Below are 17,798 nucleotides of genomic sequence, written 5' to 3'. Positions count from 1 at the left end.
TGGTGTGATGTCCTGTACCTGATGCTGTGGCCTCAGGGACACATTTGTCTCCTGTTCAAAAATAACTGTAAAATTCTAAATAATCGTATTCGAACACCTGTTATTGATGTGTGGAACTAATTAAAACATTTTTAAATATAATTGTCTTACGTAATTTTAGCTCTAAAAGTATCTAACTGAAGTTCCTTCTGGAAAAAGTGTTTTAAAACAAACATTTAATCATGATCAAATTACTTTTGCCAGTTGTCCCATAGGTAATAGAATTGTATTTGTCACATGCTTCGTAAACAGGTGTGGACTAACATTGAAATGCTTACGTATAGGCCTTTCCAAAGAATGCAGAGAGAAAGAATAGAGAAATAATAGAAAAGTAAAACACGTAGTAATAACTAATGAGTAACGCTAACTTGGCTATATACAAGGGGCACCGAGTCGATGTGCAGAGGTATGAGGTAATTGAGGTAGATGAGTATATACATATAACTAGGAATAAATTGGCAGATAGTAAACGGTAGCAGGAGCGTACGTGATGAGTCAAAGTTAGTGCATGTGGGGGGGTCTGCTGCTACTGCATGGTTACCTGAGAACTTCAGGCGTCATGGAGGCTCTGAAAGACTGGCTGATAAAACAACACATGACTGTGAACGTGTGTGGTCTCCTCTGTATGACTGGGTTTACATACTGTGTGTTCAAGTGAGAACAGGTCCTGGCTTGGAGGTGGTTTCTTAATGGGTTATCTAGGTATAAATATTTCTGAGGTTAGATGTTTTATGTCATGTATTTATGTACATATCTACTGTATGTGGTAAGATTTCCTTTTCTACACTGTCAGTTGGGAATTACTTAAGTATGACTGTGTTGCTAAGAGATTAATTATATTTAAGGGCCTCCGAGCCTCACTGTCACCAGTACCGCGTGCAGTGCAGTGGGGGTGGCCTTCCTCTGACACCGCCTGGTATAGAGGTCCTGGATGGCAGGTAGCTCTGCCCCAGTGATGTACTGTGCCGTACGCACTACCCTCTGTAGCTCTTTGCGGTCGGATGCCAAGCAGTTGCCATACCAAGCGGTGATGCAGCCAGTCAAGATGCTCCCAATGGTACAGTTGTATAACCTTTTGAGGATCTGAGGGCCCATGCCAAATCTTTTCAGCCTCCTGAGGGGGAAAGGTGTTGTCGAGCCCTCTTCACGACTGTTGGTATGTTTGGACCATAATAGATCCTTAGGGATATGTACACCGAGGAACTTGAAGCTCTCAATCTGCTCCACTTCAGCCCGTTCTATGTGAATGGGGCTGTGCTCGGCCCTCCGTTTCCTGTAGTCCACAATCAGCTCCTTTGTCTTGCTGACATTGAGGAAGAGGTTGTTCTGGCAGCAGACTGCTAGGTTTCTGATCTCCCTGTAGGCTGTTTTATTGTCCTCTGTGATCAGGCCTACCACCCTTGTCATCAGCAAACTTAATAATGGTGTTGGAGTGGTGCCCGGCCACGCAGTCGTGTGTGAACAGGGAGTACAGGAGGGGACTAAGAACGCACCCTTGAGGGGCCCCTGTTTTGAGGGTCAGCGTTGCGGATGTGTTACCTACTCTCACCACCTGGGGGTGTCCCGTCAGAAAATCCAGGAACCAGTTGCAGAGGGAGGTGTTCAGTCCCAGGGTCCTCAGCTTAGTGATGAACTTGGAGGGCACTATGGTGTTGAACGCTAAGTGACGTTTTCCATCATAAATTTAAGCCTTAATAGTATTTTGATGCACGTGTCTAAGTAACATACTAAAACAATCCCCATCAAAATCTGTCAGTTTAAGCAAAATATGTTCTCCATCCACCGCATCCGGCTATGTAGGCCTTCTGCATCTGCGGTGGAAGGTGGCCGAGCTACAGCGATGTTTGTCAGGCCATGAGGCATCCCTAAAATCAATCTTCTCATGAAAACGTCTGTAGCGTCCGAACCATTTGGGTTATAAACTAATATCACCCCACTATGGAAAGGGGAGATTCTCATAAACACGATGTTCTCCGTTTTGCTTTACAACCCCCACAAGTGTCACAGGACTCGTCTGAAGGTAATCGGTACAGTTATTTTTTTTTAAGTTATGGAGGTCGTTGTGTCCAAAAAAACAATATTTACTTAGCTTTCTTATCTCCTAAATATAGGAAAGACACTTAAAAACCTTATTCTATATGATTATTTATTTTACTGTGTTCTGACATTTATAAGTGTTTTTCAGTGCGCTTATATGGACGATAGTGGTCAAATTTAAATATTTTATCAAAATTGTATATACAGTACCAGTCAAAAGTTTGGACCCACCTACTCATTCAAGGATTTTTTTATTTTTACTATTTTCTACATTGTAGAATAATAGTGACGACATCAAAACTAAATAACACATGGAATCATGTAGTAACCAAACAAGTGTTAAACAAATTTTCCTTCACTCTGCTGTCCAACTCATCCCAAACCATCTCGGTTGAGGTCAGGTGATTGTGGAGGTCAGGACATCTGATGCAGCACTCCATCACTCTCCTTCTTGGTCAAATAGCTCTTACACAGCCTGGAGGTGTGTTGGGTCATTGTCCTGTTGAAAAACAAATGATAGTCCCACTAATCACAAACCAGATAGAATGGCGTATTGCTGTAGAATGCTATGGTAGCCATGCTGGTTAAGTGTGCCTTGAATTCTAAATAAATCAGTCTTACAGCAGAGCACCATTACACCACCTCATCCATGCTTCACGGTGGAAACCACACATGCAGAGATCATCTGTTCACCTACTCTGCGTATCACATAGACAAACATTTCAAATTTGGACTCATCAGACCAAAGGACAGATTTCCACCGGTCTAATGTCCATTGCTAGTGTTTCTTGGCCCAAGAAAGTCTCTTCCTAATATTGGTGTCCTTTAGTGGTGATTTCTTTGCAGCAATTCGACCTGAAGGCCTGATTCAGGCAGTCTCCTCTGAACAGTTGATGTTAAGAATGTGTCTTGCCATAATATGGACTTGGTCTTTTACCAAATAGGGCTATCTTCTGTATACCACCCCTACTGTACCTTGTCACAACACAACTAATTGGCTCAAACGCATTAAGAAGGAACAAAATACCACAAATTATCTTTTAACAAGGCACACCTGTTAATTGAGAAAAGCATTCCAGTTGTCTACCTCATGAAGCTGGTTGAGAGAATGCCAAGTGTGTGCAAAGCTGTCAAGGCAAAGGGTGGCTACTTCGAAGAAACTCAAATATAAAATGCTATTTTTTTTGGTTACTACATGATTCTATATCTGTTATTTCATAGTTTTGATGTCTTCACTATTATTCTACAATGTAGAAAATAGTTTAAAAAAAGAAAAACCCTGGAATGAGTAGGTGTGTGCAAACTTTTGACTGGTACTGTATACAGTTGAAGTCGGAAGTTTACATACACTTAGCTGGAGTCATTAAAACTCGTTTTTCAACCCCTCCACAAATTTTTTGTTAACAAGCTATAGTTTTGGCAAGTCGGTTAGGACATCTCCTTTGTGCATGACACAAGTAATTTTTCCAACACTTGTTTACAGACAGATTATTTCACTGTATCACAATTCCAGTGGGTCAGAAGTCAAATCAAAGTTTATTTGTCACGTGCGCTGAATACAACAGGTGTAGACCTTACAGTGAAATGCTTACTTACAGGCTCTAACCAATAGTGCAAAAAAGGTATTAGGTGAACAATAGGTAAGTAAAATAAAACAGTAAAAAGACAGTGAAAAATAACAGTAGCGAAGGCTATAAAAGTAGTGAGGCTACATACAGACACTGGTTAGTCAGGCTGATTGAGGTGGTATGTACATGTAGATATGGTTAAGGTGACTATGCATGTATGATGAACAGAGAGTAGCAGTAGCGTAAAAGAGGGGGTGGTGGGTGGCGGGACACAATGCAGATAGCCCGGTTAGCCAATGTGCGGGAGCACTGGTTGGTTGGCCCAATTGAGGTAGTATGTACAGTTAAAGTGACTATGCATATATGATAAACGGAGAGTAGCTGCAGCGTAAAAGAGGGGTTGGGGGCACACAATGCAAATAGTCCGGGTAGCCAAGTTTACATACACTAAGTTGACTGTGCCTTTTAAACAGCTTGGAAAATTCCAGAAAATTATGTCATGGCTTTAGAAGCTTCTGATAGGCTAATGATGTATTTCAAGTCCTACCTTCAAAYTCAGTGCCTCTTTGCTTCACATCATGGGAAAATCAAAAGAAATCAGCCAAGATCTCAGAAAAAAAATTGTAGACATCCACAAGTCTGGTTCATCCTTGGGAGCAATTTCCAAATGCCTGATGGTACCACGTTCATCTGTACAAACAACAGTATGCAAGTATAAACACCGTGGGACCACACAGCCGTCATACCGCTCAGGAAGGAGATGTGTTCTGTCTCCTAGAGATGAACATACTTTGGTGCGAACAGTGCAAATCAATCCCAGAACAACAACAAAGGACCTTGTGAAGAGGCTGGAGGAAATCTGTACAAAAGTATCTATATCCACAGTAAAACGAGTCCTATATCAACATAACCTGAAAGGCCGCTCAGCAAGGAAGAAGCCACTGCTCCAAAACCGCCATAAAATAGCCAAAGACTACGCTTTGCAACTGCACATGGGGACAAAGATCGTACTTTTTGGAGAAATGTCCTCTGGTCTGATGAAACAAAAATAGAACTGTCTGGCCATAATGACCATCGTTATGTTTGGAGGAAAAAGGGGGAGGCTTGCAAGCCGAAGAACGCCATCCCAACCGTGAATCACGGGGGTGGCAGCATCATGTTGTGGGGGTACTTTGCTGCAGGAGGGACCGGTGCACTTCACAAAATAGATGGCATCATGAGATAGGAAAATTATGTGGATATATTGAAGAAACATCTCAAGACATCAGTCAGGAAATTAAAGCTTGGTCGCAAATGGGTCTTCCAAATGGACAATGACCCCAAGCATACTTCCAAAGTTGTGGCAAAATGGCTTAAGGACAACAAAGTCAAGGTATTGGAGTGGCCATCACAAAGCCCTGACCTCAATCCTATAGAACATTTGTGGGCAGAACTTTAAAAGCGTGTGTGAGCAAGGAGGCCTAAAAACCTGACTCTGTTACACCAGCTCTGTCAGTAGGAATGGGCCAAAATTAACCCAACTTATTGTGGAAAGCTTGTGGAAGGCTACCCAAAACGTTTGACCCAAGTTAAACAATTTAAAGGCAATGCTACCAAATACTAATTGAGTGTATGTAAACTTCTGACCCACTGGAAATGTGATGAAAGAAATAACAGCTGAAATAAATAATTATCTCTACTATTATGCTGACATTTCATTCTTTAAATAAAGTGGTGACCCTAGCTGACCTAAGACAGGGAATTTTTACTAGGATTAATTGTGAAACTGAGTTTAAATGTATTTGGCTAAGGTGTATGTAAACTTCCAACTTCAACTGTATGTTTTTATACCTACAGGGGTCCTAAAATTCTAAATCAGATAGCTAAATGATCCATGGTATGACCATTTTAAAACAATGCCATATATTAGCTTAGTTAAAAACTCCTCCCCCAGGCTTAGACTTTCAGAGGTGAAATACTAAAATGAAACAAAAATCCAAGCAAACCTTTTGAAAATTGAAGTAAATGTGTAGTCTGAACTGAAGTATTTGAGTAGCTAGTTGTCGAAAACGGCTTGATTTGTAATTTTTACAACCTTCCATTGGTGGTCGCTAATCATGAGAGACCTGGCGATAGTTCAATTGCTATGCCCATGATGGCTCAGTCTCGCGATTTTTGGAAGACTCCGCGTTGCTGGGTTTACGCTAGATAGCACAGCCACATAGTCTAAATTGTTTAAGGTTAAGATTAGCCATAAGGTTAACAGTGTGGTTAAGGTTAGGTTTAAAATCAATATTTAAGAAGATACATTTTAGTTATAGGCGGGGTTTATGACTTTGGTAACTAGTGACGAACATGTCTCTGTTTCCTGTACAGAAACCCCATAAGCAAAGATAGTTCACTCATGCCGTTTACCATTGGAAAAAACAAGTCAGTTCCGGTCTACTTAACTGGGTGTGTCTCCCTTAGACACCAATACAATAGCAGCTGGGTCCATTAAACCAGAAGAAAAAAACTGCGAGTGGAGTGTCTCGCTTCCTTTTCAGTCTCTGCCGAAACCCTTCTCCGCAACCAAGCTTCACACCCGGCTGCATAGGGAAGGTCCACCGCTGCACCCCCCCCAAACCTTCGAAGGCCAACCATCCTCCGTCAGTGACCAGTCCTGTCAACCACCGCCGCTGTCCTTTCCGTGAGACCTCAGTGGCGAGGGCCGCTCCAATTTGAGGAACGCAGCACACGATTTTCGTAGGGGAGCTGGTTCTACTTATCGCCTAGCAGCTAGCTTGCTAGCTAGGCAAGAATCGAAAGGAACAGTAACGTTAATATGTTGTGTAAGAAATACTGCTAGTGTAACGTTACTGTTATAGCTAGTTTGTTTGTGAAATATTCTTTACTCGTTAACTAGCTAGTTAAGTTAGCTATCTAAATAACGTTAGTCAAATGCACCTGACCTGATGGTGACGTGCATTAGGGATTGTCCTTAAACAGTTATCTGCCATGATCGCAAAGTAACGTTACTTAGCTAACGTTAAGTCACAGACCGCCAGCAACATTTACCCCTGTTGCTGTTTTAGAACAACTTTGAAATATCAGTTCATTCTTGTACTGATTTGCTTTGGAAAGTCGTCCAGTGCACTGTCAAATATTTCGAAATGGCTCCGAAGAGAAGACCCGTTCCCCTAAATATCACGCCCATTGGAGAGGGGCAGTCCATCTCCACGACCATCGATGCTGCGTCGGAGTGAGTGTTCAAGGAGGGCTGAGGGCATGTACTGTACTGATATTAGGCAAATGTTGATTCCGGGAACTGTAGTTGCATAATTTAGTTCCAGGCCAAAACTAACCTACTTAACACTAGTCTAACACACCTGATTCAAACCAATCATGGGCTCAGTGATCAGTTGTATCTGGTAGTGCTCGGCTAGAACACAAATGTGTCCCCAGGAAAATTGTCAATAATATGGTTGTTTAATATTGATCTGTGCCATGCTCACTCCATGCATATCTCCTTAGAGCCAATCTGGAGGCCTTACAGAAGAAGCTAGGTGAGCTAGATTTGGACGAACAGCAGAGGAAACGTCTGGAGGCTTTCCTCACCCAGAAAGCCCAAGTGGGCGAGCTGAAAGATGATGATTTCCACCCCATATGTGAGCTGGGCGCTGGCAACGGTGGAGTGGTCAACAAGGTCCGCCACAAACCCTCCAGACTGGTCATGGCCCGGAAGGTGAGTCTAACCTTGTATGTACTTTTGACATTATTCTCCAAATCCAGAGTTTTAGCTCTACACTTCACTACACTACTGAGACATACAGCTATTGAAAGAAACCAGGTCCACACACAAGTCTAAGTTGGTTTATGACTCTGAAACTGATAGTTATTCTAGATGAGCAATAGATTATTTGGATGTTTATCTGATCTCTCTTCTCCTCCACAGCTCATCCACCTGGAGATTAAGCCTGCCATCAGGAACCAGATCATCAGAGAGCTGCAGGTGCTCCATGAGTGTAACTCTCCCTACATCGTGGGCTTCTACGGGGCCTTCTACAGCGACGGAGAGATCAGTATCTGTATGGAGCACATGGTGAGAGTCAGAGAGACCGAGGTTTGAGTTGGGGGGGAGCGTCTGATTTACCTCAGTCATTGAACTAACATTATGCTGGAATGATGAAACTTGTTGGAAGACAATGGGGGGGTCCATGGCAAAAAGGCAGATGTGTGAATTCTCATTTTTGCTGAGAGTATGAACATTTGTGTGTGGTTTTGAGACGGCAATGGTGCTTATAATAGGACCTGTGGTATAACACTAACAAACCAGTTGTAACTTTGTTTTAACAAATTGATGTGTTGCAATGGTTGTTACGATATACCTTGTCATGCACCTGGAGCTATTGTGTATTACTGTATGACAAAACAATACAAAATGCAGACTGTGTACAGTAGCAGTGTGTGTGTCAGACATTAAGCCGTGGCCTGTTGGGTACAGGATGGAGGCTCTCTGGATCAGGTACTGAAGGAAGCCAGGAGAATCCCTGAGGAGATCCTGGGCAAAGTCAGCATAGCAGTGAGTATTATAATAAAGATTTATTTGTGTATTATTTGTGCTTTATTCAGTGGTACTTGCATTTATTTTGTAGATGTCTAGATTTATCTCGTTTTACAGCAAGTTTCCTGCAATTCTATATATTTTTCCATGGGGTGGAGACAAATGTTTGCAGTTTTTAATATGATGACCGGAGTGACTAACAAAAGCAATGAGAGCCCCACGGTCGGTGATTCAACCATGATTCCTACAAGTTTAGAATGCTGGCCATAACACAAATTACCAAACTAAAAAGTTTTAGCTGACACAGGCCAATTGAGTAACTAACATAACAAGATACTAAAACTACTAATGCACAACCACATTTAAAAATTTCACCTTGTGGGGGAATTGATCTGTGGGCCAGTTGCCCATCCGTGCTCTGAACACAACAACTTCACAGTATGTCACAACTGTGATCAAATGCACTCTGCTCCCTTCCCATGTGGTTAAAGGCCCGATGCAATTATTATCAAATAATTTCTGGGTAACAATTACTACATTACTGTAATACTTTTCCATAATAATAGCTTTTTAGCAAGCAAACATTTAGCCTTTTATGCTGGCTTCGAGGCAAGCAACACTGAAGCATGCATGAGAGCACCAGCTGTTCCGGACGACTGTGGGATCATGCTCTCCGTAGCCGATGTGAGCAAGACCTTTAAACAGGTCAACATTCACAAAGCCGCAGGGCCAGATGGATTACCAGGACGTGTACTCAAAGCATGCACGTACCAACTGGCAAGTGTCTTCACTGACATTTTCAACCTCTCCCTGACTGAGTCTGTAATGCCTACATGTTTCAAAGAGACCACCATAGTCCCTGTGCCCAAGAAAGCGAAGGTAACCTGCCTAAAGGATTACCGTCCCGTAGCACTCACGTCTGTAGCCATGAAGTGCTTTGAAAGGCTGGTCATGGCTCACATCAACAACACCATGCCGGAAACCCTAGACCCACTCCAATTCGCATACCGCCCCAACAGATCCACAGATGACGCAATCTCAATCGCACCCCACACTGCCCTTTCCCACCTGGACAAAAGGAACACTTATGTGAGAATGCTGTTCATTGACTACAGTTCAGCGTTCAACACCATAGTGCACACAAAGCTCATCACTAAGCTAAGGACCCTGGGACTAAACACCTCCCTCTGCAACTGGATCCTGGACTTCCTGACAGGCCACCCCCAGATGGTAAGGGTAGGCAACAACACATTTGCCACGCTGATCCTCAACACCTGGGACCCTCGGGTGTGTGCTTAGTCCCTTGTTGTTCCAGGACAACAACCTCTCCCTCAATGTGAGCAAGACAACGGAGCTGATCGTGGATTATATCACCTGGTATGGCAACTGCTCGGCATCTGACTGTAAGGCGCTGCAGAGGGTAGTGCGTATGGCCCAGTACATCACTGGGTCCAAGCTTCCTGACATCCAGGACCTATATACCAGGCGGTGTCAGAGGAAGGCCCTAAAAATTGTCAAAGACTCCAGTCACCCAAGTCATAGACTGTTCTCTCTGCTACCGCATGGCAAGCGGTACCGGAGCGCCAAGTCTAGGACCAAAAGGCTCCTAAACAGCTTCTACCTTTGTTTTTACATTGCTGCTACTCACTGTTTATTATCTATCCATAGTCACTTTACAAATTACCTAAAATAAACTGTATCCCCGCACATTGACTCGGTACCGATACCCCCTGTATATAGCCTCTTTATTGTTATGTAATCTTCTTGTGTTACTTTTATGTCGGGATTTTTTTTCTCACTTTTTAGTTTATTTAGTAAATATTTTCTTAACCAACAATGCAGTTCAAGAAAGAGTTAAGGGCTTGTAAGTAAGCATTTCATGGTAAGGTCTACACCTGTTGTATTTGGCACATGTGACAAATAACATTTGATTTGATTTTGCTGGGAATGTCTGAGTGCCCCGAGTGAGGAACATAACCTGAAAACTAGCTGTTATTGGCAGAGAGGTTTGGAACTCTCTTTGTGGCCTGTGGTATTCTATTAATTTATAACACCAGGCAAGCCAAAACTCCATGCTGATTAGGTCCTGTGTAAATTGTATTTTCAACCAGCAACTATCAGGAAATAACACATTTCACCAGTTGTACAATATGATAGGAAAAAACTGAATTTGGATTGCACTGGGCCTTTTGGAAAGCGGTTCTTATTGTTTCTCAATGGACTGCTTTTTCTACTGTCGTGATAATCAGGAGTCACAGGAAGCTCGGCATGCAGGCCTCACTGTTCTCACCGTTCACACTGTGTGTGTGTTTTTGATATGATATCCTGTATGGATGTATCTATGGACTCAGAGCTGGTCTTTGTATGATTTCAGGTCCAGGAAGTGTGGGTTATTATATGTTGTGATAAATAAAATGTTTGCATCTCACTTTTAAAGGTACTCAGAGGACTTGCCTATCTGCGGGAAAAGCACCAGATCATGCACAGAGGTAAGCGACAGCTCTCCATATCGAATGTGTGTTTTTGTGCATATTAACAATATGATTTGAGACCCTGGATAGTGTTTGATTTGGATGGAATAAATTAGTGTGATGTCTATAGTGTGTTTGGGTGGATCTGAAGCTGAGGAGTTCTGGTGTCTAGTGTTCTGAAGTTGAGGCCGGTGGTGAAGTGTTTTGAGCTGAGCGTTGTGGCGTACAGGTTTTTTTTGTTGTTGTTGAGGGCACTGGTGTATGGTGATGTATGTGGAGCCGATGGGGTGGGCTCTGGTGTGTTGGGGTGTAGTTGGAGGCAGAGCTGAGCGCCATGGTGTATTGGGGTGTGGTGGTGTTAGGCAGCAGGGCTGAGGCAGAGCTGTCTAGGAGCCCAGTCGGTAATTACACGCTCTCCGATGTGATTACATGGCAGCCACACCCTGCAGCCCCCTCCCTCTGTCTCTGTCACTCCACCTCTCATACTTGCCCCTCTGTCTCCTCTGAAGTGGGAGGGGTCACCACAGAGGATGGATAGCAGGTCTACTACACCCCATTATTGAGAGAATTTTTCCAGACTAGAGGGATTGAGGAGGATTTGGCTTGTTTGTATGGTCTCAAATGTAAATGTTGCGGTCCATGCTAGCTAGCAGAATCAGTGGCTTTGTGAAATGTCAGTGGTGAGGTGTCTGGCATGGTAGAGGGACAGGGACGAAGAGAAGTAGGGGAGGGGCTGCTGGGTCTGGGCCTCCGGCCCTCTCTCGCTCTCTGACATCTCAACTGTCCTCCCTCCCTGCTCTGCCACGCAGACGTCAAGCCCTCCAACATCCTGGTGAACTCGCGCGGGGAGATCAAGCTGTGTGACTTTGGCGTGAGTGGCCAGCTCATCGACTCCATGGCCAACTCCTTCGTGGGAACGCGCTCCTACATGTCGGTGAGTCAGCTCTCCCTCCCCTGCCCAAGCCGCCTTGCCAAGAGCCGAGGCCGTACCCAGTAGAGGGCTGTGTCGCTGCCAGCCCTGTCCCCTTCCCCCAGACACCTGGAGGGAGCGATGCACAGAGCTGCCCGCCCACTTGGTCCACTCTGGGTGTGACGTGCGTGTGTTCCTCAACAGCCGGAGAGACTGCAGGGCACACACTACTCTGTGCAGTCAGACGTGTGGAGCATGGGCCTGTCCCTGGTGGAGCTGGCCATCGGCCGCTACCCCATCCCCCCGCCTGACGCCAAGGAGCTGGAAGCCATCTTTGGCCGGCCAGTACAGGATGGAGCTGAGGGGGAACCACAGGCCCCCTCCAACCGCCTCCCCAGACCACCAGGAGGACGACCAGTCAGCGGTTAGAACACACCTGAAGCCCTTTCTTCTCACACAATATTACAACACAGATTATATAACTGCTTTTCAAACAGATTTATTTTTGCTTTTCAATAAAAGGAATTCTGGAAGAAAGGAAAATAATTACAAAAAATTGAATGTTTTATTTATGAAATCTAAATACCTCTCCATATTGTCCTCTTCCTCAGGACATGGGATGGACAGTCGACCTGCCATGGCTATATTTGAGCTACTGGACTACATTGTCAATGAGGTCAGATGAACTGCTGACTCTACATTATATTCTCCTTATTACATGTTCTCCTTGTTCGTGTGCTCTGGTTATTTTAAATGAGTTTTGTCTTGCGCACCTTTTCCTCATTCCCAGCCTCCTCCCAGGCTTCCACTCGGTGTCTTCACCAACGATTTCCAGGAGTTTGTGACAAAATGGTGAGCCCAAGCATTCATCATATAATAATACTGCCCATTATTACCTCAGCACCTTTTATTGTCAGCATTCAGACAGAATCCCCAGTTGGTTTACTATGATTGTTTGGTGGCTGTGTGTGGACTCTCCACATCTTGTGAATTATTGTATACACTAGGCAGAGCCTAGAGCAATATGGAACAAACTTAGATTCAAAGGTCATTTTCTCACCTCTAGAGAGTCACTTTATATTAGGTAAAGTCAGCAAAATGCTTATTGTGATTCCCTGTGCTACTAACCTACTCCAAGAACTTCTGGAGGGTTTAGAGAGAAACATCTTTCATAGTGGAGAAAGCTTTCCTTTTATTTCTCTGCTGAGTTTTCTAATGATTTCTCCGGAGTCATAGAGATTATCAACTGTTTGTGTTAATAGTCTGATCAAGAATCCAGCGGAGAGAGCTGACCTGAAGATGCTGATGGTATGTAGTTTTCAAATTGGCTCAGGGGTCCTATTAGCTTTCAGAAATCTGCTTTTTTCAAAATGCAGACGTTAAAAAATATACGTTTTAAACCGCTTCACCTGTGTTTCATATTGAAAGTCAAGTATTTTTTATTATTTTTTCAATAAAGTGATCAGGGGCGTGCAACTACAATCAGGGTTGGAGTGTAACGGATTACATGTAATCAATTACATGTAAGGGATAACAAAAACGGTAACTGTAAACCGTTACGTTACCAGCAAAAATATTGTAATCAGATTACAGATACTTTGGAAAAACTAGATCATTTCTTCGATTACTTTTAAATTCAGAAAGGTTTGCAAAGAAAAATCTTTCACACTTCTGTTTTGTCAATGACATTCAAATCAGCATTGAAAAAATATGCAAGTTTAAGTTTGTTCCACCTGAGCGAGTCTGACCACAAGTTAGAGACCACTATGATGACACACCAAATGTGTTTGATGGATCGCTGGAAACGAGCAGGAATAGGCTACAGTCTAAGCTATGTCTTCCAATCGTACGACTGCTGTCGGCATCCAAAGATTATCCAACTTGAATAAACGCTTGGAGGTAAGGATGAGAGCAGTGGTGTAGTCTACGGCGATATAGATATCACTTATTGATATCTACATTTGAATCACATTGCTGCTCTCTCATTTTGCTATTTGCGCCTTACGGATTGTGGTTGTTGTGGATGGCTGTTCACAAATCTAAATGTGTATTTGAACCCAATAATGGTTGAATTCAAGAAGTTTAAGCTGCTTATCAATCATTGTTTTTTAAACCAGTGGACAGTCAGTGAAAAATGTGCTCTTGCAACAGCTGCACAGTGCGGATCCCAGCCTATGGAATAAAAGTGGGGCTTTCATTGCTCAATCGAATTCATTAAAAAAATGTCAAACTCACACACTTTTGACTTAAAGGGGCAATCTAGTTGCTGCATCCATTTTTGGACTTGTAAATTATATTTATATCCATCCATAGATTGATTATTGAAGAATATAACTTATAAATGACTCATGAGCTTAGTTCAACTGTCACACTCCATGAGAACCCAAAATATAAGCTTGTTTTTCTCCAATGTTTGTAAACATGGTAAATGTAAACAAACACTGTATAGCCTCATAACATGGTTAAAACAATCATTTTGATATCATGGATGGTCAGTCCTTGCATCCATAGCTCTGTCTATTAATGTGAGAGTGGTTACATTTCTCCAGGCCTATCCCTCAGCTTTTTACCAAAACACCAACAAAAAGTAAAATAGGCCTATAGCAAATGCAGCATTCATTTTTCACATGTAAATAGCACTTTTCAGTAGTGTTCAAAGCATGCCATTCCATGAGCGCAGCATTTATTTTTCAACTCAAATCAATAAGCCCAATTAGTCCTCCATGACAACAAAATCATTAACAACAGAGTAGGGCTGGCTAATAAGTCCTTAGTTTTGGGGTTATGCTCAGGTAAAACAATTTGGCTAATCTATAATTCCATATTTCCAAGTCCTATTCTTGAAGATCAAGGGGTATAACATTTTTTGGAATGACTGGAATTCTGATGGACGGGTGTTTAATGTAAAGATATAATTTAATCGTATTATAGTATGTAGTAGAAAGCGATGGGTTAGAAGAATCCTACATAACCAACCCATAAAGTAAAATTTAACATATGGCCAGCCTTGTAAACTTGAACATTGATTTATCCTGCAATAGATGTGCTTCAATTGGTAACATATACATTTTTGTCTTCTTCTAATTACTCTAGGGGGAAAGTAATGAAATGTAATCAGATTACGTTACTGAGTTTGTGCAATCCAAAAGTTACATGACTGATTACAATTTTGGATAGGTAACTGTAATGGATTACATTTAGAAAGTAACCTACCCAACCCTGCACAAAATACGCTAGTGCAACAGATTTGGCAGAAAATTGCTTCATTTTCATTAGATGACAACAGAAGTGCAATGCTATTTTGGCTAGGAGCCACACAAGAAAATTAGTTTACAATGAAAAAGCAAGTTTTTTTTTTTTTTTTTAATTGCAAAAATTATACATGGCCATCATATCTAATGTTTGTCATAGGACATTTAGCTGGCTACATTCTTTCTAATGTTTTGCTTTAAATGAATCTATAATTTTACCAGAGAAAAATACAAAGAAAAGTTCAGGATAAAAGTAGCTTCACATCAGTCAAAGCACTCAGCTGATGGAATGCCTGTTCGAGAATGCAGGGATTTGATTGGTCTGATGACGAGAGCAAAGATTTCTCATCCGGTGGAGAAGTGCAACTGAATCACAAAATGAATCTGAAGTTGAGCAGAAATTACAATAAGAAGCATTTCAGATCTACTTTGACAAAAGGCAGCAATATATTTCTTATGCGTTTTATCTAAAATAATTGTGTGGAAAAACGCCTAAATTCTGCGTTAAAGTGACCACTGTGGCTATGTTACCTATCTACTGTACATGCCCTTTCGATATTAGCCATCAACTAATTCTGATGTATTAACTAACTTGCATTTGCTGTTTTGTTATTGTTTAGAACCACACGTTTATCAAGCGTGCTGAGGTGGAGGAGGTGGACTTTGCTGGCTGGATGTGTAAAACCATGGGCCTCAACCAACCCAGCACCCCAACCCGCATCACAGAATGAACAGCCCAACGCCAAACTGCTAACCACATTAGGATCCATGGTGTCTCACTGTCACACACACACACTTTGGCACCCTTTTCGTCTTGCTCTTAAAAAAAGGTTTCAGCACTCTCTCTAAGGTACACATATCATCAACAGGGCCAATTGACTCAATGTATGACCACAGATTTCGCATAACAGTGGCAGGGTAGATCTACACACTAGTCATGATCTTTTTCCCCAATCATCATATTAAAGAGAAGGTACAGGGCATGAAAGGGCTGCCAGGTTATAATTTAATGATTTGTCATTGATATCATCTTACCACATTTGTATTGATAAATTCTGTATTAATATTGGCAAGAGAGTTGTTAATGGTTTGTGCAACTGCATATTAGTGAAGGCTGTAGAGGGGCCATCTTTGACAAAGAAAAAGTGTCCATGACAGAAATCACTGGAGTCAAGTGCTTTGTATTCACAGGAGGACAGCAAACCAAAGAAGGTACTCATCGTGACTACTAATGTTTTGCATTTAATGCCTTATCAAAGTACTTCGTTTTGTACATTCATGACCAGTACAGTTTTGAGAGAGGAGTACTTTGAATGTTGACATTTTTATTTGATTATAATAGTAATGACGTAGTTATCAAATGTGCTCATTTTTACAAAATGACATAATTTGCTATCTTATATATTTTCCAGACACTCAAGATCATGGTTTTTTGTTGTTGTTTTTTTTACTTGTATCTTTTATCAACTGCCTGGAACGCACATCTGTGTCAAGTCAGAATATGTCCAACACCTTGACTACAGACGCTCTGAAATGTTCAGATTTTTGCCAGTCGACTCAATTTATTCCCCAAAGTGTTTTTGGTTCTGCTCGCACTGTTGTGCTTTGCGTGAGTAAGTGTAACCTACACGCCAAGCTTTCTTTTGGTGAAGCCGTGGTTACTGTCTCTGGTGGGGGTTGGGGTAGCATGTATTAATTAGCCTGTCGTCTGTAAGAGCCCCTGTATATATAATCTGCTTCTGGCTGACCTTTACAATTTTCAATAGATTTGCATTCGTTGCTAACAAAGTTAAGGCATTGTCGCCTGTATGTGTATAAAGCTATATAAACTGTACGCAAGTGCTATTTTGCAGTCTTAAGAAAAAGATGTTGACTCGTTTAGACAGAAATGTAAGAAATTTCGTTTTATCTAAAGAAAATGTGTTGGATATTGTTATAATGTAAAAAAAATAAAACGTATTTGTGAATGTATATGGCAATTTTGTTTTTATGTGGGGAGAGTTTTGTGGTTAGTTATGGAACAAATGTTAAATAGTGCTTTCTATTGGGCGAATTGAATGGCTTTGCCCTCTTGCAGGAGCGTTCCTTTAGAAACAGGACACTACCTGATACTTACGGAGGAAAGACAGGAGGTAAGTGCCAAATGATGCTCTTGACCCAGGTTATGACATGCTACACATATCCAAGGATTCAACTCTTGAGTCATGTACTGTAGCTATAACACAGCTTCCCGTTAAACTATGCTTTGGATACTTATTTTAAAACCAAAACACTTTAGGAGATACATTCCGTATTGCTCTTAAGTGTTTGATTAAAGTTTCTCGCCTTTGGCCCGAATTAAGTCAACCATGACTCAGTCACAAATGACAAAAGCAGAGTTGCTGGTGGGTGTTTGTGGTGGGTAAGGCTAGTTTATATTGGACTGTATTGTAATAAAAATGTCTGACATCATCTGACCTGCCAACCAGAAGGGAAAATTAACCCGTCTGGTGGTTAGCTAATTATTTAAGACTTGTATGAAAACTGTATAGTATCAATCGTTCAGATGTACAATGTATTGGATGTTAAACAGCAGTACTGTCGGTATAGATTAATTTATTGATTTCTAGCTGTTATTCTAGTGCAAATAGTTTATATGTATTGTCCGTATAGCAGGGGTATTCAAAAACGGAATGGTTTCCTGATAATGAGTTGCACCCACCTGGTATCCCAGGTCTAAATCTGTCCCTGATTTTAAAGGGCAACAATGGAACAAGTCCAGTGGAACACGCTTCGAGGTCCAGAGTTGAGTTTGAGGGATGTATATATTTGTTATATTCTGTGTTTTGTCTGATTGTGAACTACCTCTGCTACCTGCTGTAGTGCTGACACTGCCCTCTAGGCTGGGTGTGTGTTACTGCCTCCCCCATGCTGTCAGAGCATGCCTAGCCTAGTTCTTCTCACAGTGCCAAGCCATGCCACACAGTGTGGGGTGCAACAGATTCCAGTCAGACCGAGGAG

The 17,798-nt window shown here is 42.0% G+C and overlaps 1 protein-coding gene across 1 annotated transcript; it reads left to right on the top strand.

Moving 5' to 3' along the window:
* Positions 1–6,125: 6,125 nt before the first annotated feature.
* Positions 6,126–16,193, top strand: LOC111972098 (dual specificity mitogen-activated protein kinase kinase 2). Its single transcript, XM_023998952.2, has 11 exons — positions 6,126–6,864; positions 7,137–7,347; positions 7,558–7,704; positions 8,107–8,184; positions 10,604–10,655; positions 11,447–11,571; positions 11,752–11,971; positions 12,159–12,223; positions 12,338–12,399; positions 12,810–12,855; positions 15,419–16,193. Exons 1-11 carry the CDS (start codon positions 6,776–6,778, stop codon positions 15,527–15,529), a joined length of 1,206 nt encoding a protein of 401 aa, XP_023854720.1. The 5' UTR covers positions 6,126–6,775; the 3' UTR covers positions 15,530–16,193.
* Positions 16,194–17,798: the final 1,605 nt, after the last annotated feature.

Source organism: Salvelinus sp. IW2-2015, linkage group LG13, assembly GCF_002910315.2.
Source record: "Salvelinus sp. IW2-2015 linkage group LG13, ASM291031v2, whole genome shotgun sequence".
Taxonomy (NCBI): Eukaryota; Metazoa; Chordata; class Actinopteri; order Salmoniformes; family Salmonidae; genus Salvelinus; species Salvelinus sp. IW2-2015.
This window is presented reverse-complemented; position numbering and strand designations above follow the sequence as displayed.

What these genes read in the sequence shown, in the direction of transcription:
- LOC111972098 (XM_023998952.2), top strand. Translation starts at nt 6,776, where the DNA reads ATGGCTCCGAAGAGAAGACCCGTTCCCCTAAATATCACGCCCATTGGA. An exon ending in GTATCTGTATGGAGCACATG is followed by an intron (nt 7,705 to 8,106) that starts GTGAGAGTCAGA and finishes TGTTGGGTACAG; the next exon opens with GATGGAGGCTCTCTGGATCA. An exon ending in AGGAGGACGACCAGTCAGCG is followed by an intron (nt 11,972 to 12,158) that starts GTTAGAACACAC and finishes CCTCTTCCTCAG; the next exon opens with GACATGGGATGGACAGTCGA.